This window comes from Lactuca virosa, chromosome 8, assembly GCF_052849685.1.
Source record: "Lactuca virosa cultivar CGN04683 chromosome 8, Lactuca_virosa_CGN04683_v6, whole genome shotgun sequence".
Classification (NCBI taxonomy): Eukaryota; Viridiplantae; Streptophyta; class Magnoliopsida; order Asterales; family Asteraceae; genus Lactuca; species Lactuca virosa.
In genome coordinates this window covers 328,089,361-328,113,271 of record NC_136433.1, presented here as the reverse complement: position 1 = coordinate 328,113,271, position 23,911 = coordinate 328,089,361, and the positions used below count along the sequence as shown (strand labels likewise).

General features: G+C 37.5%; 1 protein-coding gene across 1 annotated transcript; it reads left to right on the top strand.

Annotated features, from left to right (window-relative positions):
• Window positions 1-22,186: 22,186 nt before the first annotated feature.
• LOC145131775 (uncharacterized) lies at window positions 22,187-22,570 on the top strand. The gene has a single exon (XM_079066430.1). The coding sequence runs from the start codon at window positions 22,187-22,189 to the stop codon at window positions 22,568-22,570; it is 384 nt and encodes a 127-aa protein (XP_078922556.1).
• The last annotated feature ends 1,341 nt before the right edge of the window (window positions 22,571-23,911 follow it).

Genomic DNA, 23,911 nt, shown 5'->3' with positions numbered 1-23,911 from the left:
AATCGGGTTTGCCATTAGTGAAGTCCTTAAAGGAACACTCCCTCGAACGCCCTTGGCTATTTCCTTGAGTGGAGTTATTAGTACCACTCCCTATCCTCCTGGCACCGTCAGTGCTGATTTGGGACATAGCAGCTGCCACCGCGGCCGTGACCGCAGCTTGGAACATAACATGATCATATTGGGGAGGCAGTGGTGGTGAATTTGTTTGCGTTCTGCCAGTGCGTCTAGCAGACCTACAAGGCGGCATCTTTCTGTTATAGAATTTCAAATATGAAATGAATATAAGTCTTTTAGTAATGGTTATTAGTCGGGTGTCGTAAAACTAGGTTATTAGTTTTCAAGTATACTATTTCCTGATTTTCAATTGTTTGCAAACATTTCATTGTAGAAGTCTATATAAATAAACTTATGAATTTTAGTAGTAATGACTTCAAATGAAATCTTCTAATCTTTGTTCCATGCCTGATCCACTCATAAGACCACTTGATGTATACTGGTTGTGTGCAACTAAGGTTCAATAGACCGTCGAACTTAATGAGTCTGTCCTGAGCCGACAACCAAACAAGGAACATGATCCAAGGTGGACTCACCATTTCTAAGTCGACCACCTCTTAATTACACATAACCTCGAGGTATATATTAAATAATCTCAGAGTCACCATAAGCAAATCGTTTGTAATGTTATGTTATGCAATCTGAGGTGAATTCCCAATAAAATAAAATGCATGCCAATTTTCATTGATACAATTTAGTACATGTTTTTAGGAAAGTTTGACCTTATCAAAAGGTCTACATTATATCAACGTAACAAAAACTTTTGGCAGCACATAGACCCTTCGACTAGTGTAGCCACTTACACGCAGGGTTAAACCTACTTACAGGAAAGAGTAGTCCCAACACATACTCGTAAACCTAGTTTATAACAAAATGTGAGTAGTGCAAGCACTACTCGAGGCGGGTGGTATCAGCTGGTCCCTCGTGGCCTTGAGACGAAGTTGAGGCTCCTTGAAGCTCCGCAATTCGGCGTTCGGCTGCGATCACTCTCTCCTCGAGCGACGCGTGCCTTATCTGGTACTCCTTTACTTCCGCCTGAGCGGTAGTAAGGTCCTCGATGATATGGTACATTAGATAGAAGTCTCTTTCCAAGTCCCCGGTACGAGCATCTGAGGCTTCTACAACCGCATCTTGATTCGCCATTTCCCGATTCTGGTCCCCAAGGTTCGTGATCTGCTGGATCACGACTGGGAGGGCTCTGTCAGCCGGTCCCCCATGACCGAGGTCGTAGTAACCCCATTGATCGCCAAATGATGATCGTTGTCGTTGTTGACGGCTCCATCTCTCGATCACTGTTGCCCAACGGGGCTCGGGCCCATTGTAGCCAAATCGGTTCGCAGGCACCCTGGCGATGTAAGGAGGGTTGATGACTTCCTCCTCCGGCTCCTCCTCTTTTTCTTCGTCCTCTTTGGGGTCTTCTTCAGGCTCCTCCTCGAATACTTCCTCGGGATCCTCTTTCGGTTCTTCTTCCAACCAACCACCGTTCCCTGGTTCGGAAAGTAGGGGTCTCTGGGTAAATGAAATCCCGCCATGTCGTCTGTACGAGATTAGGGGTGTAAGAGGCGCATAATGAATCTAGATATATTGTGCTTAGTTAACATAAAATACTCCTATAGTATTTTAGCGGTTGTGTTTGATTCTTAACGTGTTTATTGTATGGGTGTTGGTAAGTTTATTGACTTGTTGTCCACTATGACTATCCCCCGACATATACTAGTCACTTCTCAGACGAATATAGTTGATCAGGCTATATTCCTCCCAGACTTGATTGCATATCCCAAGGTATATTCACATTGCACAACTCCTCTATTTTTAACTTTTGCGTTTTCCTTAGACGCGACACTATACCGGTATGCATTTATGTACTTATACTTTTTCATAAAGATAACGCTTTTATTATTTTTAAAAGTATATTTGTAGGGAAAACCTTTAGATCAGAGAATCTTAGTCCCTTTGTGTTTATAGTTTGTATATCTTATGTGGTTTGATATACTATGTTCACTATAAACAATTCTCTGATACCAATCTATCACACCCCCGAACCAAGGATGGCGGAAACATCCAGGGGTGGAGGACCTCATGTATAGTATCACAACATAGAGTATAATAGTGATCAAAGTAAATACAACTATCATAAATATAATTGAAAAAGTTACATCATAGTATGAGTTTACATGTTTCAAAATCAATTACACTATGATGACAAAATAAACTGTTTGACGCCTTAGCGTCCCATCCTCAAAAGCTGCGGTTTGCCTGTTTTACTGATTCCCTGATAATACAAGTAGTTTTGAAAAAGTGTCAACAATTAAGTTGGTGAGTTCATAAACTTTTGGATGAAGAGTTTGAAAGCCCTGTTTACTACCAACATGTATAGTAGTTTCTGTTTGAAATGAAACCGAGTATTATATTCCGAGTTTGAGAATCTTTGGTTATAAATTTAATGTATACTTCAAGAAAATCCAATTTTTCTTATAAAATGTTATGTAGTCTTAAATCCCAAGACCGAGTATAAGAGTGTGTTTTGTACTTGTAACGTGTTTGTAGTATTAGATAGATAAAACCCCTTTTTAAGTAGAAATTCCTGTTAACTATGAGTGTCGTTATCTCCCTATGTGAGTCGATATAACCATACTATAACAGAGATGCCTGCTGCGACGTTCTTCAGACGACGGAATTGAAATGACATTTGTCACCCCCGATCGGTCGATCGGACTGTCTTAGCAGCATGGGTGTGGGTTGTCAACCCCAATATAGATCTATACACAATTATCACGCTCTCCCTACAAGAGACTCTGGTTATAACTAATTCAGGAATTTTTAACCAGTACTCAAAGAGTATAATGAAGACGTGTCTCACAATTTACGATAATGAGTTTACGTGTAGTGTGTTTGAAATGTGGAATCCATAAACTATACATATTATAGTTTACCATATAGTAATTGAAAATCCGTTTGTATTGTGGTAAGACCCTTCATGTGTATGTAACAGTTTAACAAATACATAACTATACTTATTATGTTTCATCTTGCATTATTTGTAATTACAAAGGACTCTTATATTTCAGAGAATATTTTCTATTATATAAATATATCACAACAGAAAAGCACATGCAAAATATGAAGTCATCAAAGATTACACTTTGCTCAACATGTTACAAAGTGTTACGAAAATTGTGAGCTGTTAACTCGTTTTTAACTTTTCTACACTGTTTTCGAAAAATCATAGAAAAATCATACAAAGTCAAAAACCGAATCCGTAAACTCTGAGAGTTTAGAAAATGTGTCTAGTTTGTTCATAAATTTTATTATGATTTTTGGAAGTCTCTAACTTGTGTGAAAATGTTCATATTCACAGACTGGTCCGAATTCGTTTCTGAAATGATAGGCAGTTTTGTAAAAATCACCATAAATTGTAGAAACATCGTATGGAGATGTACAAGTAGTAATTTTAAAGGTATGAACCTGAGCGATTTGAATATTAAACAGTGTTGAAAGATATTAAGTTTAAGACGGTCAAAACAGTCCGTGAATGGAGCTAAACTTTCCTGTTGAAAGCTGATGTTTGAGTTTAGTTAAGTTTTTGGTGATTTAACTTGTATTTTCCCCCTAAAACTTGAAGAAAACATGAAAATGTGGGGGTATGAACTCACATTGAGTGATCTCTTAGGATGGATGATGAAGAGAAGAAGTTTCCAAGTCAAGAACACTTGGGAGATGCTTGAAGATTCGAGGATCTAAGAACAAATATGTCGATGTTTGTGTAAGAATTCTATGATTTTGGTAAAGTTGTGTAGAATGTTTATGTGTAGGAAGGAAAAACTTAGCAGCAACAGGGGAAGAACTTGTGACTTCTAGAGGAAATTGAGTTTTTAGTGAGAAGTATGAGAGTGTGTAAAAAGTATGTCTTCGGGAGGAGGAGAGTGAGGTTTTATAGGGAGGAGAGTGAGGGATTAGAGAGTGAGCTGATGGAAGAGATCTGGTAGAGGTATGGGGAGATCTCGATTTGACTGAGGTAAGGTGGGAATAGTGACATGGAGTGGTCATGGAGTGGGTGGGTGGTTGGTGTCCTAGATTCTTGGCAAAGTCAACACTCCAAAGTCATACCTTGTACAAGATTTTGTCCAAAGATATGATTTTCCACCAAAGATATGTTTAAGTTATGGGTCTATGGAGTTTAATATATTAAAATATGGTTTTGGGTGAAAAATCCCCGTCAAAATCATGAAACACGAGCTTAAAAGACGAATGTAGTCGAAAACCGGGAAAAAGGAGCGAAGTTGCGAGACCAGACCGAAGGTTCGGTCCTATAGAGTTAGAACCGAAGGTAGGTTCGGTCCTAAGCCTTGCACGCGAACTTGGTCAGGAGGGAACCGAGTGTGAGTTGGAGAGAAATGGATCGAAATAGACCGAAAGGGCTTGTTCGGACCGAAAGTGAGTTCGGTTCCTAGGAGCATGCGAAGGCAAGATAGGTGAAGCGAAAGTGACTTCCGCCCGAGAGTCCGATCCGGACCGAAAGCGAAATGGAGCGAAGGTACCTGTAATAGAAATGGACCGAAGGCTCGGTTCATTTCGGTCCTAAAGAGGTTTCAGTTCTTTTAAGAGGTTTCGGTTCCTTAAGAGGGTTCGGTTCCTTAAGAGGGTTCGGTTCCTTAAGTTTGTTTCTCCATTTGTCTTCCCGTTTCGAGTTGTTTTCGAATAACTTAAGGGTCAGGATGCCCCGAGTGATTATAAAAAGTTGAAAGAGAATTTTAGAGAGATTTGGGAGAGATTTGAGAGAGATTTGAGATAGAGAGAGATAGAGCGAGAGAGATTTAGAGAGACTTTATTTGTGACTTTTGTGAGTGTTTAGCCTTGAAATGCAAGGTTCGCAAGACCCGGTAATCCTTGTTATGAGTGTTATACGCCCCCGAGGGGTACGGAATAATGTTTTACCAAGTAGTTTCATCACTTACCCTGATTAGGGTTTAAGAGTTTTGAACATACGAACTTTCCAAGTGATAACTTCTAATTAAAATCGCGACTTGTACAGTAATAACATAATGTATTTGAATTTGACTTGACCAAAAATTGATGGTTGTCACACATAGGCATGGGCAGTATGGCCGCCCTAGCTACTCTTGTTTTATATTTTATCATGTACTGTTTTGCTCTTTAAATATGTGATCATGTTGATCAATCTAAACACACCTTCACCTCAATTATCCTTCCTATGTGTTCGAAATATTAAAATACAAAAGTCTCTCTCTCTCAGATTATCTCTTATCTTATGTTGTTCATCATTTACTAACTTTGTCTTGACAGCAAGCCTTGTTCAACATCCACTATCTTGGATATTCCCCATTTTGAGGAAGAAGGCTTAACTTTCCAAGTCTTCTTAGATATTTCTCCATTCTTTGAGACCAATGATGGTATTCACTTGCAACGAGTATTAGAGCTCTATCCGAACCTCCAACATTGTTAGATATATTTAGAGAATAAGCTTGTGCTATTTTCCTTAGATTTAAAAAGATGAGCTAAGTGGTATAGAAGGCTTTTTAAATCAGAGTTTTTCTTTTAAAAATTAGTTCGGTATTTAAATAAAATTAAAAAGCAACCACTATTGCTCTGATACCAATTATTGAGAGAAGAAAAACTTAACTTCTGAATAATATTTGAGATGGATGCGGAATAAGTTAATCTTAACGAATCTTTTTAGAAAGCTAAACAATAAAAATTAGTTGAAACGTAACAAGGCTTGTAGTCAAGACCAAGTTAGTAATTGATGAACAACATAAGATAAGAGATAATCTGATAAAGAGACTTTTGTATTTCAATATTTCGAATACACATAAGAAGTATAATGGAAGTGAAGGTGTGTTTAGATTGATCAACATGATCATCTATTTAAAGAGCAAAACAGGACATGATAAATGATATTTCCATATTTATACATATTTTTAGGCAATATTTAATTATATTTTGATTAATATTTTGGTTATCTGCATAGATAAATCGTACTTATAAGGTTAAATTATATTTTTCAGCCAAAAGAAGACATTTTGAAGAAAAGGGACTGAAAGTGTCAAAGATTGGAACTTTGGAGGTTAAGAGCTTAAAAGATGAAAAATCCAGTAAAAAGTGGACTCATGACGTGACGAGTTAAGGTTCACGACGTGAGTATGGACATTCCAGAAGATAAACATCACGGAGCAAGAGTCGGTGTTGGATACAGATAATTATTGGACTGACGACGTGAGACTTCTATTCTCACGACGTGAGTGGGGTTAATTCGAAAATTATATAAACCCTTGATCCCTATGAATTTGAGAGGTTGGCTAGCGGAGAAAAAGTTTCCGGAAGTCGAATTCAGAGGCTTAGAAGGCTAAGAATTTGGCTTTAATACCAAGGAAGAAGGAGAATTACATAATTTACTTTCTAGTTTGGTACTTTTACAATGCTTTCAACTATGACTTGTTTAAGTTTATTTGTTAGTATGATTAGCTAAATCTAGCTGCTTCTGTTAGCTAGATGAAGCTGGAACTCATGGTTTGATTATAATAACTTAGATTTTTCTTGTTTGTTAATGTCTTGTGTTTGATTGATTATACCTAGCATGCTTAATTTGATACTAGATTGCTTTAAATTCTTATTTTGTGCAGTTAGTGACCATTAATCCGCATGAATTCGATTACCTAGTAATTTAGTGAACATTAGATTACTAGAGCTAAGATAGAACAAATCTTAGATAAGTAATTGAACTATTGAAGTTGGATGTGCTAGAGAACTCATATTATGAACATAATTGTGTTTGTCAACTCAATCTTACATAGCTCCAATTCTATTTAATAATTGATTTTGTGTTTAAATATGTATGACTATGCATAGATCTACATGAATTAATTCAACATTAGTTAATTTGGAATTGAATTACTAATAATACATTAATTGGTAACCAACAGGAATTGTCATAATTAATAGTTAAACCATTGAGGGAAAGTAGATTCAAACTAACATAAGTGTTTTTGTTATTTGATTAAATTGTGTTAAGAAGTTAAGTTCATCTAAACTTGCAAAATTAGATAAAAACCATTACTTTGCTAGAACTTAGGTTAATTTAATAGTAAGTAAATTAATTAATTAAAACTGTTCCCTGTGATCGACACCCGACTTACCTAAACTATCCTATAATTCGACTAGGTACATTGCCTAGGTGCATTTTAGTTAGTTAAGTTAGTTAGGTTATAGATTTAAAATTAGGTGTAGCTAATTGCACGCATCAAGTTTTTTGGCGCCGTTGCTGGGGAACGGATATTTTAGTTTTTTTAATTTAATTGGTTTAGGTTAATCGATGCTCACTCGTTTGGCCACAAATTGAAACGAGAGGTCAAATTTCACAAGTTGGTATGAAGAGAGTATTTGATGAAACGCATGGATTAATAACGAGCGGATTGACAATTTTTTAAGTTGGGAGTCTAGCTCAAGACCCGCACAAAAAGAAGCGCTTATCGGGAGGCAACCCAATGTTTGAAGAATTTATATCCTTTTATTTTTATTTCAGTTTTTATTTTTTATTTTCTTAGTTTATTTTTGGTCTGTTTAATTTGTGTGTTTATTTTTATTTTTATTTTGTTTCTAAAGACATGTAACCGGATGTTAGATGTTGTTTTCTTGTTATAACCAATGGTTTGTTTTGTTCGCAGAATGATTAGAATGTCGAGAGGAAGAAGTCATGAGTGTTAGAGATAATAATCGAAGCCCATAATTTTTGAATAGTGGGGGTGAATTCCGTATGCGAAAAGAGATTAGAGAAAGAGAGGGTCCAGAAAAATAGAGGTTTTAGAAGAGTCTTAATTCGTTAAGAAGTTCAAATGCATTTCACTTGGATAGAAGAATTATTGCACAATTACGATCTGTGAAGACCCAGTTCTCACGACGTGAGCCTTCACTCCTCACGTCGTGAGCTCAATGCCATCAAGATTCATAATTCGATTTAGTTCGACACCACATCGTGCCCATTCTTACCATGTCGTGACCATTAACATTGACATTTTTATTCTACTCTTCTACTCTTATAATGTGGAGTATGCTTTCCCACATTGAGATGTTATGCTTTGAAGATCTTATGCACCACACTTTTTGAAGATGCAAGTTTCCGATACACATTTTTGCCGGTACTTTCACACACATCAAGTTTTTGGCGCTATTGCCGGGAAAGGTTTTTATTCACCACGTCGTGGAGAAGTCACCATGTCGTGGTGTCGCCCAGAGAAAATGTTTATCAGGTTCTGTAAATTCACCACCTCGTGGTGTTTTTTTTAGAAAAACTTCCAAATTTGTCAAAATCTTATAAAAATCATCCACCCCACACTCGTTTTATTCCATTCCCCACGTTGAATTCCATAGAAATTTAGAAGAATGAGAGTATAAAGCATTAAGTAATAATAAATAAAAAGAAAATGAACTAAAAGAAAAGGAAAGAAAAATGCAAACTCAAAACCACATGTTGCCTCCTGCAAGCACTTTTTTTTGGGTAGTCATAAGCCGGACTCCTTCCCACTTCAAGTTGTTTCAGCTCGGGTGAATTTGACGATTTCCATTCTTTTTCTTCAATTGCCTTTCCTTCTTCATAATGTTTCACTCTATGCCCATTAACTATGAAAGGGGTTCCGTCTCTCGATATAAGCTCACTAGCTCCATGTGGGAAAACTTGTTTAACAACAACCGGCCTGTCCCACCTAGTTTGTAGTTTGCATGGGAAAAGCTTTAATCTTGAATTGAAGAGTAGCACCTTATGTCCTTCATGAAAATCCTTATGACCTTTTAGTCTCATGTCATGTCATTTCTTAGTCTTGTCTTTATATATTAAGGAGCTAGTGTATGCTTCGTTTCTAAGTTCTTCAAGGGCATTCATTTGCATCAATCGGTTGGCACGCAGTTTGGTTAGTTCAAAATTACATATCTTCAAAGCCCAAAATGCTTTATGATCGATTTCAACCGGCAAGTGGCAATTCTTTCCATAAACCAACCTATATGGTGTAGTACCAATATGTGTTTTAAAAGCCGTTAGAAATGCCCAAAGTGCGCCATCAAGCTTGTCCGACCACTCTTTTTTATTACTTCCAACCGATCGCTCCAATATTCGTTTTAATGCCCGATTTGTATCTTCGGTTTGCCCACTTGTTTGTAGATGGTATGATCTTGAAAACCTATCGTGTACACCATATTTTTGTAACACCTTAGCCAATTGATCATTTTCAAAGTGGGTTCCCCGATCGCTAATTAGAGCCTTAGGAACACCAAATCTTGAAAACAACTTCTTAAGGAAGCGCACCACCACCCGAACATCATTAAAAGGTAATGCTTGTGTGCTTCCACCCATTCAGATACATAATCTACCGCCACCAATATATAATTATTTCCTTTGGCCATTGGGAACGGTCCCATAAAGTTAATCCCCATATATCAAATAGCTCACAAACTTGAATGCTATTGTAGGCCAATAAAACCCCGTATCAAAAACCTTTTTAGTCGTATATTGTACTCCATGATGTCCTCCGGTGGGCCCGCTATGACAATGTTTCAAGATTTCTCGACTCTCCTTCCCCAATACACATCTTCTTATCATATCGTCCGCACAACTTCGAAAGAGGAATGGCTCAACCCAAAAGTAATACTTGATTTCAGAAAAGAATTTCGTCTTCTGTTGACTCGTCAAATCTTTTGGAATATATTCACTTGCTAAGTAGTTGGCTAAATCTGCATACCAAGGTATTTCTCCTGCTATAACCATAAGATACTCTTCGGGAAAATCATCTCCAATCTTGTTTATCAAAGAGATACTTAAGGGCAGAATGGTCGGTAAATACAATTGTGTTTGACAAAACGAGATATGTGCGGAATTTATCAAAAGCATAAACCACTGCGAGCAGCTCCTTCTCGGTAGTAGTGTAATTCTCTTTAGTTGGGTTTAAGATTTTGTTAGCATAGTAGATATGTTGAAAATGTTTGTCAATTCTTTGGCTCAAAACAGCTCCCACCGCATAGTCACTTGCATCACACATAAGCTCAAAAGGAAGGCTCCAATTTGGGGCTATCATAATAGCGGTAGTGGTCAACTTTTCCTTTAACAAATGAAATGCTTCATGACATTCCTTAGAATAGTCAAATGGGGCATCTTTGAAAAGAAGTTGAGTCAAAGGCCTCGATCATGTCATGGAAGATAGCCATCATGCACCTTTGGAATGTAGCCGGTCCACTGCATAACCCAAAAGGCATGCGTCTATATGAAAATGCCCCACTTGGGCAAGTAAAAGTGGTCTTTTCTTGGTCTTGTGGGTCAATTGGAATTTGGAAGTACCCCGAGAAAACATCAAGGAAACAATATGTAACAACCCGATTTTCTTCGAGTCAAACCCTTTAAATAAAATTCAAAATTTGTTGATTCTATTATAATCTTAAGGGTAAAACATGGTTTAAATTATATAAATGATTTTTTTATATAAGTGTTTGGAATAAAATACTCTTAAAACTTAACATTTTCCATTTTGAACCAAGAACCCTCGGACCGAAAACCCCATTTCGGCCAAGAACTCCCGAACAACAAACCATTTTTGACCGAGAACCCCTTTCCGGCCGAAAACCCAACCGATATAACTATTTTTCCCCGAAAAATAAGTCATTTCCTCCCTTTTTCAGTCGAAAACACTCCCATTTTGCTCACAAGAATCATCCAAGAACAATCATAACTTCAAGAGAAAACCTTCAAATCTTCATATTTTTCACCAAGAACACCAAGAACAGCCTTCAAATCTTCAAGTGGCCGAAAACTCCACACCAAAAACCTGTTTTCGGCCGAAAACACTCCAAGACCGAAAATTGATTTCGGTCAAGGAATTTCGTGAAGGCTAGACCGAAAACCCCAATCACTACTCCAATAACTTTCGGGTACCGTTAATTCCACGTACTCTAGCCTGAGGATCATCTCTATGTTGGAAAAGATGTCTAAGTCCATAACTTATTTGGTATATACTTGACCCGACCCGGCACGGTTCATTTGGGTTGCACTTCACCTGAACTATTTATATGGATAATATTATGAGAATAGTATGTTTATGACTTATTAATATATTATAAGTTATAATATATTAATATGAAATCATATTATTTAATTAGTATTGATCTTAAATTAATTATGAATTAATTTAGTGATCAAAAGGTGACTAAATAAATATGAGCTATTATATTTATATAGTGTGGGCTAATACTCATTAGGAAATGGGCTAAGCTTGCATGGGAGTCCATGGATGATCCATAGAGCTTTTAACCCATGGATCCTTGGAAAAGGAAAGGACATGGGCTATTAGGGTTTACATGGTTCATAACCCTAATCATCTACACTATATAAAAAGGCTTGTGATGCTTGAAATAACACTATGTGTGTGTGCATAAGAGTGACCGATTTCTAGAGCAAACATACTCTCTCATAAAGTTTTCCAAGTTTGTGGTGTTTTGTGATTTCCATTTGAGGCATTCACATTATTGGTGCTAGGCTCTCAAACTCCTAAAGAATCAACTCACTAATAAAGGTATGTAATTCTTCTAGTTTCTTTTATGTTTAAAAGTACCCCATGCCATGCTAGATAGGTTATGAACCTTGGAAAAATTATTTTGCATGTATTTTAGTCAAACATAGATCCAAGGTTTCTAGGGTTGCATGAACACCTTAGGAGTGTTAGAATTCTTAATACCCAACAGTGGTATCAGAGCCTAGGCTTGTTTGTTTGATACTTGATGCAAAATAGGTGCAAAAGTCGAAGTTCTTGCTGTCTGCACAGGGGACTCACCGAGTCTATGGGGGGACTCGACGAGTCCAAGCGAATCTGCAACCAACTCGGCGAGTGAGTTCATGCACTCGACGAGTTAGCTAGGCAGAGTGTAGATTTTCGACTTTTGCTGCTGGAAATGGACTAGAAACATTACCCTAAACTGTTTTGGTGTTTTAATACTTGTTTTAGATGGTGTAATGTTTGTGCTAATCCATTTACAATAGCCAATATCAAAATTCCATGTTTATATGTGTTCACATGTTCTTGAAATTTTGATATGATATTAATGTTCTTATGAATTATTGTTAGATCATATGAATTATTTGCTAAATTGTTTATTAATTAATTCTTGATCATTTATGTGTTTTAATGGAGTCCATAATTTGTCCTCAAGTTATGGATTTCCAAAGGTCACTTTCTTTTATGCACATTTAGAACACATAAGTTACATGAAATGAAGAGTCTTCATTTTTATGAACCATTAATTCATAAGTTATGAAATGAAAAGTTTTGAATAGTTTCAAAACTTGTCATCAAGTTTTGGAATTTGTAAAGTTGCACACACTTTAATATACTTTAATTCCAACCCTTAGAGTTTTAAAAGTTAAAATTCAACCCTTATACTATTTATAACATTAATGGTTAATAATTATATATATGTATAAGATTAAGTCGTTTTACCGTTACTAAGCCTTATTCACGAAGCTGGTCTATAAGGGGGGTATAAGGTTGTTGCCTATAAAATGGCAGCTTAATGGGTGTCCATTCTCACCCACCGCTTCCTTGATCGGTGGAGGGTCGTTAGCCGAACGGGTAGGTCAATGACTTTAAATTCTCATTAAAAGTATAATGATTATTATAAAGTAACTAAATGTTTTTATAAATTCCCAATCATAGTTACTTTAGGAAAATGTGAAAATGGTGCTAACCCATGAAATTCACACTTTATACCTTACGAAGCCGTTGGTGGAGCGTGTGTGGTTAACCGACACACTAACTTGGACTAGTAAGGATAACAAAGGGTGACTTAAAGCTTATCATAGATCGGTGGAGCCGTCTGGTTAACCGGCACATTGATTAGGTGATAATATTAAGGGTACCAAGTGAATTTGCATGGTTATTCACACCTTGTTTTGTGATCTTCGACATCCCAGTCACAAAACCTGAAGGGCACAATCGAGATTGAAACATGCCATTGAAAAGTTCAATGAATCTCAAAAGAATCTAGGAATTTCGAAACCAATTAAACCTAATAATTTATTTCATTTTTCATGGTGGAAATTGGTGAATCGTCATTCACCTACCTTCAAATATGTTATAGTTTAGATTACGACATCCCTCTTCTAAGTTATAATATATTGTGTTGGATCCTAACCTTAATATTACATTTGGGTGTCTTATTAAGGACTCTATTTATATCTAATCTAAACTTGTTTTCTTTTTTTCAGATGTCTTCCAACAACAATGCTTCGGGCTCTAACCCTACTGGCTCCTTCTCTCTCATGAAACTTTGTGGGAGAGTCATCTTTGATGGTTCCAACTTCATGGATTGGATCCTGAACATCAGGATGGTTACTCGTTACGAGGACAATGAATATATCCTCGATAAGGAGCTAAAGGAGCTTGATGAGTCCACTGCTACTCCTGAGGAGATCGCTGAATTCAGGACGCATGAGAGAGATACCACTAAAGTGGCATGCATCATGATGGCTACGATGACAGCCGAGTTCCAAAAGTCCTATGAGGACTTCTACCCTTTTGAGATGCATCAGGATATGATGGAAAGATACCATCAGAGTGCTTGTCAAGAGCGGTATGAAATAATCTCCTCCATGATAACAACCCGAATGAAGGATGGTGAATCCATCACGGGCCACATGAAAAAGATGGAAATGTATGTGGACTGTTTGCTGAAACTGAATGTGAACTTCCCTGAGGAGTTGGCAATTGACATCATTTTGCACTCCTTACCTCCTTGTTATGACCCATTTCGTATGACATACCACATGAACAAGGAGGAAGTTACTCTCAGCAAACTTCAGGGACTCTTGAAGACCGCTGAAAGTGGTCTTAAAGGTAAGTCGGTTGCTACCTCTACTACTCCTACTCCTATAGCTACCCCTGTTTTGGCTATCGGGCCAGGCAAAAGGAAGAAGAGGAAGACCCCTTTGAAGGGTACCAAGGGAAAGTCTCTTGAAGGCTCCTCATCTGGAACCAAAAGTGGTTCTATCACTCCTTCTGCCATCCCTAAGGATGCTGATTGCTTCTACTGTCAGAATAAGTGGCACTAGAAGCAAAACTGCCCTAAGTACTTGCAGGATGTCAAGGATGGGAAAGTGAAACCATCCCATGCAGGTATTTACACTATATTGTCTAATAACTCACCATATTCTAACTCTTGGGTGCTTGATACAGGATGTGGTATTCACATATGTTCTGATTTGCAGGGCCTAAGAAGAAGTGAGGATGTGGAGCACGGGAAGATAAACCTGATCATGGGGAATAGGAAGGGTTCACCTGTTTCCAAAGAATGGAATTTATACTTTGTTACTAAATAGTGGGTTAAAGTTAGATTTGAATAAATGTGTGTACTCGTCAGAAATGGCGAGAAGTATTATTTCCTTTCATGCTTTGTACAAACAAGGGTTTACCTTTTCTTTTGATAATTAATGTGGTGGAATAAATGCTTTCTTTAATAATGTTCTTTATTTTAAAGCATTACCTTGTGATGGTGTGTATGAAGTTGTGTCGGTTGTAGATAATTTAGGAAATAATGTGTTGTGTATTGATTCTTCTACTAGCTTGGATAAAGCATCATTGTGGCACTGTCGTCTTGGACATCTAAGAAAGAAACGCATAGGCCAGCTCCAAAAGGATGGAGTCTTGGATTCGTTCGACCTTAAGTCGGATGATAGTTGTGAATCTTGTCTACTTGGAAAAATGACAAAATCACCCTTCACTGGTATTTCTGCAAGGGGTGAGGGTTTGTTGGACCTTATACATACTGATGTATGTGGACCATTCAAAACCGCCACAAGGGATGCTAATCGCTATTATGTGACTTTTATTGATGATTTTAGTAGATATGGTTATGTCTACTTAATCAAACATAAGTCAGAGACTTTGAAAGGTTTAAAGAGTTTAAACAGGAAGTAGAAAATCAATTGGGCAGGAACATTAAGATGCTTCGATCCGATCGAGGTGGTGAGTATCTTAGCACTGAGTTCCTCGACTATCTTAAGGAGTGTGGGATTGTCTCACAATTGACACCTCCCAAGACACCACAGCTGAATGGTGTGGCTGAGAGGCGTAATCGAACTTTGTTGGACATGGTTCGCTCTATTATGAGTCGAGCTTCGCTACCAATCTCTTTTTGGGGGTATTCCTTAGAGACTGCCGCCCACATCCTTAATCTAGTCCCTACAAAAAAGGTTGCCAAAACACCTCATGAGATGTGGACTGGGAAGGTTCCCAATTTGGACCACATCAAGATTTGGGGTTGCGAGGCTTTCGTGAGGTGCGAGACTCATGATAAGCTCGAACCCCGAAGTGAAAAGTGTATTTTCATCGGCTACCCACATAAATCCTTTGGTTACCTCTTCTACAGACCCAGTGAGAATGTGGTCTTTGTGGAAAGGAGAGGGGTCTTTCGAGAGAGAGAGAGAATTTATAAGCCAAGGAGATAGTGGGAGGCAAATTGACCTTGAAGAAATTCAAGAGTCAATTGGTGAAGGAACCTCATACACTAGCAATCAACCTGAGGAGGAAACTCCTGTTGAGCTAGCTGACGAGTCTATACCTCCGAGGCGTTCCACAAGGGTTAGGAACACACCTGAGTTTTATTATGGATTTAATATTACTATGGAAGGTGATACATTTATTAGTGATAGTACACTGTAAATCTGGATGAGCCTAACAGTGTTAAGGAAGCCATGGCAGGCCCGGAGTCTGCTAAATGGAAGGAGGCTATGGACAGCGAGATACAGTCCATGTATGACAATCAAGTTTGGAACATGGTTGACAATGTACCAGGCCGTAAGACAGTCGGGTGCAAATGGATCTTCAAGAAGAAGACCGACATTGATGGGAAGGTGCACACTTATAAAGCGCGACTGGTCGCGAAGGGTTTTACTCAGACTCAGGGTATTGATTATGATGAAACTTTTTCACCAGTAGCAAACAATTAAGTCTATTAGGGTTATGCTATCCATTGCTGTATTTCATGATTATGAAATATGGCAAATGGATGTCAAAAATACTTTCCTTAACGGAAAGTTGGCTGAGGATGTTTACATGAATCAGCAGAGGGTTTTGTCAGTGCAGAGTACCCTAATAGAGTGTGCAAGCTTGAGAAATCCATTTATGGATCGAAACAAGCATCTCGAAGCTGGAATCTTTATTTCGATGAAAAGGTCAAAGCGTTTGGCTTCTCGAGAAGTGAAGATGAGTCCTGCGTGTATGTCAGAGCTAGTGGGAGTGTAGTTAGCTTTTTGGTATTGTATGTAGATGACATACTACTCATAGGAAATGACATCCCAACCTTGCAGGAGGTTAAGTCCTGTCTTGGGAAGTGATTTGATATGAAGGACCTTGGAGAAGCTGCCTATATCCTAGGGATAAGGATATTAAGAGAAAGGAGTAAAAGACTAATTGGACTTAGTAAGAGTACTTACTTGGATAAGGTGTTGAAAAGGTTCGACATGCAGAATTCCAAGAAAGGAGATTTACCCATCTAAATCAATTCCAACCTGAGTAAGACTCGGAGTCCGAGTACAGAGACTGAGATAGCTGAGATGAGTCAACTACCATATGCTTCCGCTGTTGGCTCGATCATGTATGCTATGACTTGTACCCGCCCTGATGTGCCCTTTGCTTTGAGCATGGTCAGCATATATCAAGGGAACCCTGGCAAGGCTCACTGGACTGCGGTAAAGAATATTCTCAAGTACCTGCGGAGGACTAAGGATTGGATTCTTACCCTTGGTGGGAGTGATGACTTGAGGGTAGTAGGATATAGTGATGCTAGCTTTCAGACTGATAGGGATAACTTCCGCTCTCATTCGGGCTGGGTCTTTACCCTAAATGGAGGGGCAATCACTTGGAAGAGTTCCAAGCAGGAGACGGTAGTTGATTCGACTTGTGAATCAGAGTACATAGCAACAAGTGAAGCGGCAAAGGAGGCGATATGGCTGAAGAACTTCATCGGAGACCTTGGAGTTGTACCAGCTATTAAGGAGCGGATGGAGATTTTCTGTGACAGCAATAATGCGGTTGCCTTAGCCAAGGAACCAAGAGATCATGGCAGATCCCGACACATTGACAGAAAATATCACTTTATAAGACACAAGATAGAAGAAGGACTCCTCGTGGCAAAGAGGGTATCGTCGGATGAGAACCTTGCGGACCCCTTACGAAGGGACTGACGAGGTTAGGCATTTGCAGCATGCGAGGCGCATCGGGCTGAGGGACGATATTAGTTTTATGGATTAGATAGTTATTACTGAAACTTGTAAAATGTAATCGACTTTTGATGATGAATAAAAGTTGTGATTTATTTATGAGTAAGGTGTTGCTATCATTGTCAATTATTTACTATTGTTTCAGCTTTGCATGTTTTGACTTCCAGAATAACAAATTTATTCAAATTCTCCACAGTCGGTCATATGTCGGAAGTAGGTATGAATCAAGACTATCATGAATTGGGTTTGTAGATGACTAAAAGTGTTTAGGCATAGCAATGGTTGCTACAACATTCATGAGTGCTCATAAGTTATGAGTATTGGAATAAACCCACGCTCACTTGTATCACTTTATGGAATTTATCTCGAGTGATCGTGAGACGGTAATATCATATAAGTCTTCAAACCTAGAGATATGAGTTGTTGCCTATGAGTTGGTTGTGCATTGATTGCATCAAAACGCATCAGTAACTTGATGTTATAAAACGTGCCTTTGTGTACAATTCAACAAGTAGTAGAACAAGCATATGAGTCGAAGTTTATCTGTTCCTTCTTGGATTAGAAGCGAAATATGGGCCCCTCGGTGTATCGGGCCCGGTCAGAACTAAATTGATGTGTTTGATTAAGTTCTTTGTCAAACAAATCAGAAATCGGGAAACACACTGCTGGAAAATAAGTAAGACATTGTTCCATGTATTTGTCCGGTTGATATCATGAGAGAAGAGGATTATATGATCACTTATCTAAAATGGTGCTTCATAGTCCCACAGAGTTTTCGAGAGCTACGATTTTCGGTTGGTTCCTGAAGCCATATAGGCAAATATAGTTAGCAGACTTATCCAAGTGGGAGACTGTTGGATAAGATGTCTAAGTCCATAACTTATTTGGTATATACTTGACCCGACCCGACATGGTCCATTTGGGTTGCACTTCATCTGAACTATTTATATGGATAATACTATGAGAATAGTATGTTTATGACTTATTAATATATTATAAGTTATAATATATTAATATGAAATCATATTATTTAATTAGTATTGATCTTAAATTAATTATGAATTAATTTAGTGATTAAAAGGTGACTAATTAAATATGGGCTATTATATTTATATAGTGTGGGCTAATACTCATTAGGAAATGGGCTAAGCTTGCATGGGAGTCCATGGATGATCCATAGAGCTTTTAACCTATGGATCCTTGGAAAAGGAAAAGACATGGGTTATTAGGGTTTACATGGTTCATAACCCTAATCATCTACACTATATAAAGAGGCTTGTGATGCTTGAAATGACACTAGGTGTGTGTGTGTGCATAAGAGTGGCTGATTTCTAGAGCAAACATACACTCTCATAAAGTTTTCCAAGTTTGTGGTGTTTTGTGATTTCCATTTGAGGCATTCACATTATTGGTGCTAGGCTCTTAAACTCCTAAGGAATCAACTCACTAATAAAGGTATGTAATTATTCTAGTTTCTTTTATGTTTAAAAGTACCCCATGCCATGCTAGATAGGTTATGAACCTTGGAAAAATTATTTTGCATGTATTTTAGTCAAACATAGATCCAAGGTTTCTAGGGTTGCATGAACACCTTAGGAGTGTTAGAATGCTCAAAACCCAACACTCTACAGTTCCACTATTCCGTTTCAAACACGTACTAGAGGTGAGTTCATACCCCTACATTTTTACTGTTTTCAATGTTTTTAGGGGGGGGGGGAGAATACAAGTAAAACACAAGGATTTCTGTGTTTTTATACAAATGATTTCAAACAGCTTCGAAACCTTTGCAATTGATTCAAACAGAGAATTCACTATATTTTACAAAAATATTTATATATTTTAACCCTTTTTTGTACCATGTCGAGCATAAGGGTGTTTTTCCTTCATACAACTAAATTGTAAAAGTTTTTAGTACAGAACAGAACATACAACTAAACTATAATTGGTATAGTTGAGAACACCACATTACTTTTACTAAGATCAATACACGAAACAAGAACATTCATACAAACTATAATAGGTATAGTTTGGGATACATTACATTATTTTACTAGTTCAAGAACATTATTCAGAAATTAACATATAAACTATGGTAGGTATAATTTATGGGGCACTACACTATTTTCCTAATACAATAAAACATTACTAAATAATTATTTATGTATAATTATTTTACATTACAAGTACATTACTACAAGGTTATACATGCATATTCAAGTACAAGAGAGCACTACAACACTACATGTAAACTAGTTAATACAGGGTTGTGAGACACTACTTCATTGTACCCACCAGGGTACAAGTCTAAATCCTCTACAATATAACCAGAGTCTCCTGGAGGGAGAGCGTGAATTTGTGTATTGATCTATACGGGACTGACAATCTTGCACCTAAACTGTTAGCTACAGTTAGGCCGGCAGGCCTGGGGTGACAAATGCCATAACGTTTCCGACGCCTAAAGAACATCGTAGAGGTTACTAGTCATATCAAGCATGGTTATACAAAACTCACAACAGTATAAACTAAATTTTTTTTACAGGATTACATTTCTTCAAACGGTTTTATTTTAAATAATAAAACTACACTACATTACAACTGGAGGATTCCAGGGATTACAAACAAACAGTTTTATTTTAATTAATGAAACTTCAGTACACTACTATACATTACTAGTGGTGATATCCAGGGGTTCATACACAGGTTTTCATACAGTACACTATTATACATTACAGCTGGTAGTATCCAGACATACATACAAAGGTTTTCATACAAGGGTTTCATTGTTGGAAGTGTGTCCAAGGTCATTAACTAGTTGGTGATATTTCTAATAATAGCAGGGTCGTCTTGGGTTGCCCTCAAGACTCAAACTTGAGTAGAATAAATAATAGGAGTGATTAGTTTATTAATTATTATTGTTTAATAATTAATTAGAAACTAATTGGAAACAATTTGGGAATTAATTAACAGTTTAATTAATAGAAGGGTTGAATGTGAATTAATCAATAGTTGGTTGATCAGGGAACATTCCAGAACCCTAGAATGAAGGGGGTTGGACGAAATCTCCCTTTGGATAAAGGGAATTTCTTTCTTAGCATATCCCATCCCACATGGATGGAAGGATAAAACCCTAGGAGGTATCCAAGGCTATAAATAGGGCCTTAGGGATTCATTCCTCCTTGCTCATTTTGGCTTGAGTATTCGCCACCTTCTTTTTCCCTCATTGTGGAAGAACTTTCCTGATAGTTCATCCCTCATAGTTTAATATTTGTTTCTACTCTTTGAGTTCATTGGGTGTGAACCAAGAGAGGGATTCTGGTTTGGATCCTCATCATCCAAACAAGGTGGCACGCACAAGGAGTCAAGCTCGAAGATCATTAGCTGCTAAAGAGGTTAGTATTCTTCCTTGTATTTTCGGATTTCATAGGGTAGAAGTAATAGTATGAAGCCATAGATCCATAGGGTGCATGTACACTTAGGTAAATCATTTTGTTATTTCGATTCTTCCGCTGCCTAGTTATAGAGTGTATTTGATGCATGTATTACCCAACAGTGGTATCAAAGCCATTGGTTCATGGTTACTATCACCCTACATCCATGTTTTCTGAAAAATACTTGTTTGGAACTGAATGATGAATGAGTAATCAAAAATTCGTAATGTGATAAAACCCTAATCGGGGTTCACGACGTGAACATGTTTTTCACGACGTGAACTCAGCAGATTCGGGATTTTCGAATTTTCCTCCATTTTTCGAATTTGAAGTTTTGATAAATATGGATAAATGTCAAATTTTAATTGTGTAAATCTAAAAATAGATAGATATCATTTAAATATGTTTATTTGAATTTGAATATTTATTTATTATTTAAATAGGAATTTAAATATTTTAATATTATTCATAATAGAGTTTTATAAATTTGAATATTAACCCCTCATGTTTTATTAATTGTTATATTGCAACCTTGTAATTAATTTGAATTAATAATAGACAACTAAATTTAAAGTGTTTTAAATTTATCCCTTATATATATGTAAGATTCATATATTGTATGTATAAGAGAATTACAATATGCGTCCTCGCATATTTTAAATATTGACATTGTCAGTCTTACCTCGACTAGGCTCACCCATTCTAATGTAGGGATTTAAAGGAGGTCTCTATGATTCCTAATGAGGTCGGTTTTTAATATGCTTCGTGCTTACCACCCTCACCACCCTATTGCATTTTGAGAATGGAGTTACCGAAAGGGTTTGATAGTGATGGGGTCAATCTAAAAGTATTCTAAATACAAGTATAAACCAAAATCCCGTTTTATTTATTTAAAAGTGAATCTTATGTTATCCATAAAAATTGCACATTCTCTTTATGACTTGTTGATGGAGCTCATGTGGTTAAACGACACGTCAATTTGAGAGTATAGGTAGAGAATGATGTGAGACTCGCAAATCTCAAGCGTAACTTGAGCCGGGGACCACGCAATTTTGTATGGGTGATTCACCATCTGTTCAATGATCCGCGACATCCCCATCATTGAATTTGAGATGAACATAATCCAAGATTAACATGCCATTGATAGTCAATGAATCTCAAAGATCTAGGAATTTCATAGTGATTGAAATTGACAAAGAGCTTTTTTTACCTAAATAACTTTGTGGTGTGTTTACGGCATCCCTTTACACATCATGAAGCCAATATATGGATCCTAGCCTTAATCAAATAATTTAGGGTGATTATTAATTATGGACTTATATCAAACTAATTAGATTCTTGTCTTTTGTAGATGTCGAACCAAGCCAACAACAACAACAACAATCTGCCTCCTCCTGCTCCTCCTCCTCCTCTAACTCAAAACTCAAGCTTCTCTCTAATGCCGGTTCTTAATAGGGAGAAACTCAAGGATGATGGATCTAACTATCTTGATTGGATCAGGACCTTGAGGATCACGTTAAGATATGAGAACAAAGATTATGTTCTCGACGAAGATGTTCCCATACTTGGAGAGAGCCCTACCACAGAAGAAGTTACTGCCTACAACAAGCATTACGATGAATCTACCAAAGTAGCTTGCCTTATGCTAGCGACCATGTCTTCTGGTCTCCAGAAGAACTTTGAAACATGGGGTGCATTTGACATAAACCAGCAACTCGAGGAGATGTTCCAAGAGCAAGCTAGGCAAGAACGATTCGAGATCGTTAAGTCCCTCATGGCATGTAAACTACAAGAGGGAGCTTCTGTGTGTACGCACGTCTAAAAGATGAATTCGTACATAGACAGACTTGGGAATCTAGGTGTCCAGCTACCTAAGGAGTTGGCCATTGACATGGTTTTGAACTCGCTTACTAGTTCATATTCGCAGTTCATCATGAACTTCAATATGAATGGACTTGACAAGACCTTGATGGAGTTGCATGGCATTCTCAAAATTGCTGAAGCGAGCATGAAGAAACCCAACAAATCTAACCCTACTGCTCCAGTATTGGTTGTTGATCGTAGTTCTGCTAAAAGGAAAAGGGCACCAAAGGAAAGGGTAAGGGTAAGGTCGGACAGTCTGAACCTGCTCCCAAGAAAAGGGCTCAAGCTGAAATAGCACCTTCTGCTGATCCAAGTGAAGCCATTTGTTTTTACTGTCAGGAAAAGGGACACTGGAAGTGTAGTTGCCCTAAATACATCGAGGACCTTAAGAAGGGCAAAGTCAAGGTGGCTAACACCTTAGGTATGTTCATGATAGAACTCCATAGCACATCTATTTCTAGTTCTTGGATTCTTGATACAGGGTGTGGTACTCACATTTGCTCTGATATGCAGGGAATAAGACAAAGTAAGAAGTTGAAGCATGGTCAACCTAATCATGGGAAACAGGCACAAGTCAGCTGTTACTAGGATTGGGAACTATGAGCTCATTCTTAGTGGTGGTGTTTATCTTAGTTTATTAAATTGTTGCTACTCGCCTGATATGGCACGAAACATTATTTCTTTTCATGCACTTTATAAGGATGGTTGTCGTTTTTCTTTTGATAATGATAATGGTGACATTTTGGTTTATAAGAATGGTTGTTTTATTTTTAAAGCTAGTCCTTGTAAAGGTGTGTATGAAAGTGTTGTTTGTGATGGTGATTTTGATAAACTAATTATGAATATTGGTTCATCTAATAGTGAATTAGATAAATCATGTTTGTGGCATTGTTGACATGGCTATATAAACAAGAAAGGCATTGCCAAGCTCCAATATGATGGAATCTTGGAATCATTCGACCTCAAATCGGATGATGTATGCGAATCTTGCTTACTTGGCAAGATGACAAAAGCGCCATTCACAGGCCACTGTGAAAGAGGCAAAGATTTGTTGGACCTCATCCACACAGATGTTTGTGGACCCTTCAAATCTGCCACAAGACATGGAGAAAGATACTTCGTGACTTTTACCCATGATTTAAGTAGATATAGATATATCTATCTAATCGAGCATAAGTCAGAAACTTTCGAGGTGTTCAAAGAGTTTCAAAACGAAGAAGAGAACCAATTGGGCATAAAGATCAAGATGCTCCGATCCGATAGGGGTGGAGAATACTTAAGTCTTGAATTCTACGATCAT

What these genes read in the sequence shown, in the direction of transcription:
- LOC145131775 (XM_079066430.1), top strand. Translation starts at nt 22,187, where the DNA reads ATGCCGGTTCTTAATAGGGAGAAACTCAAGGATGATGGATCTAACTAT.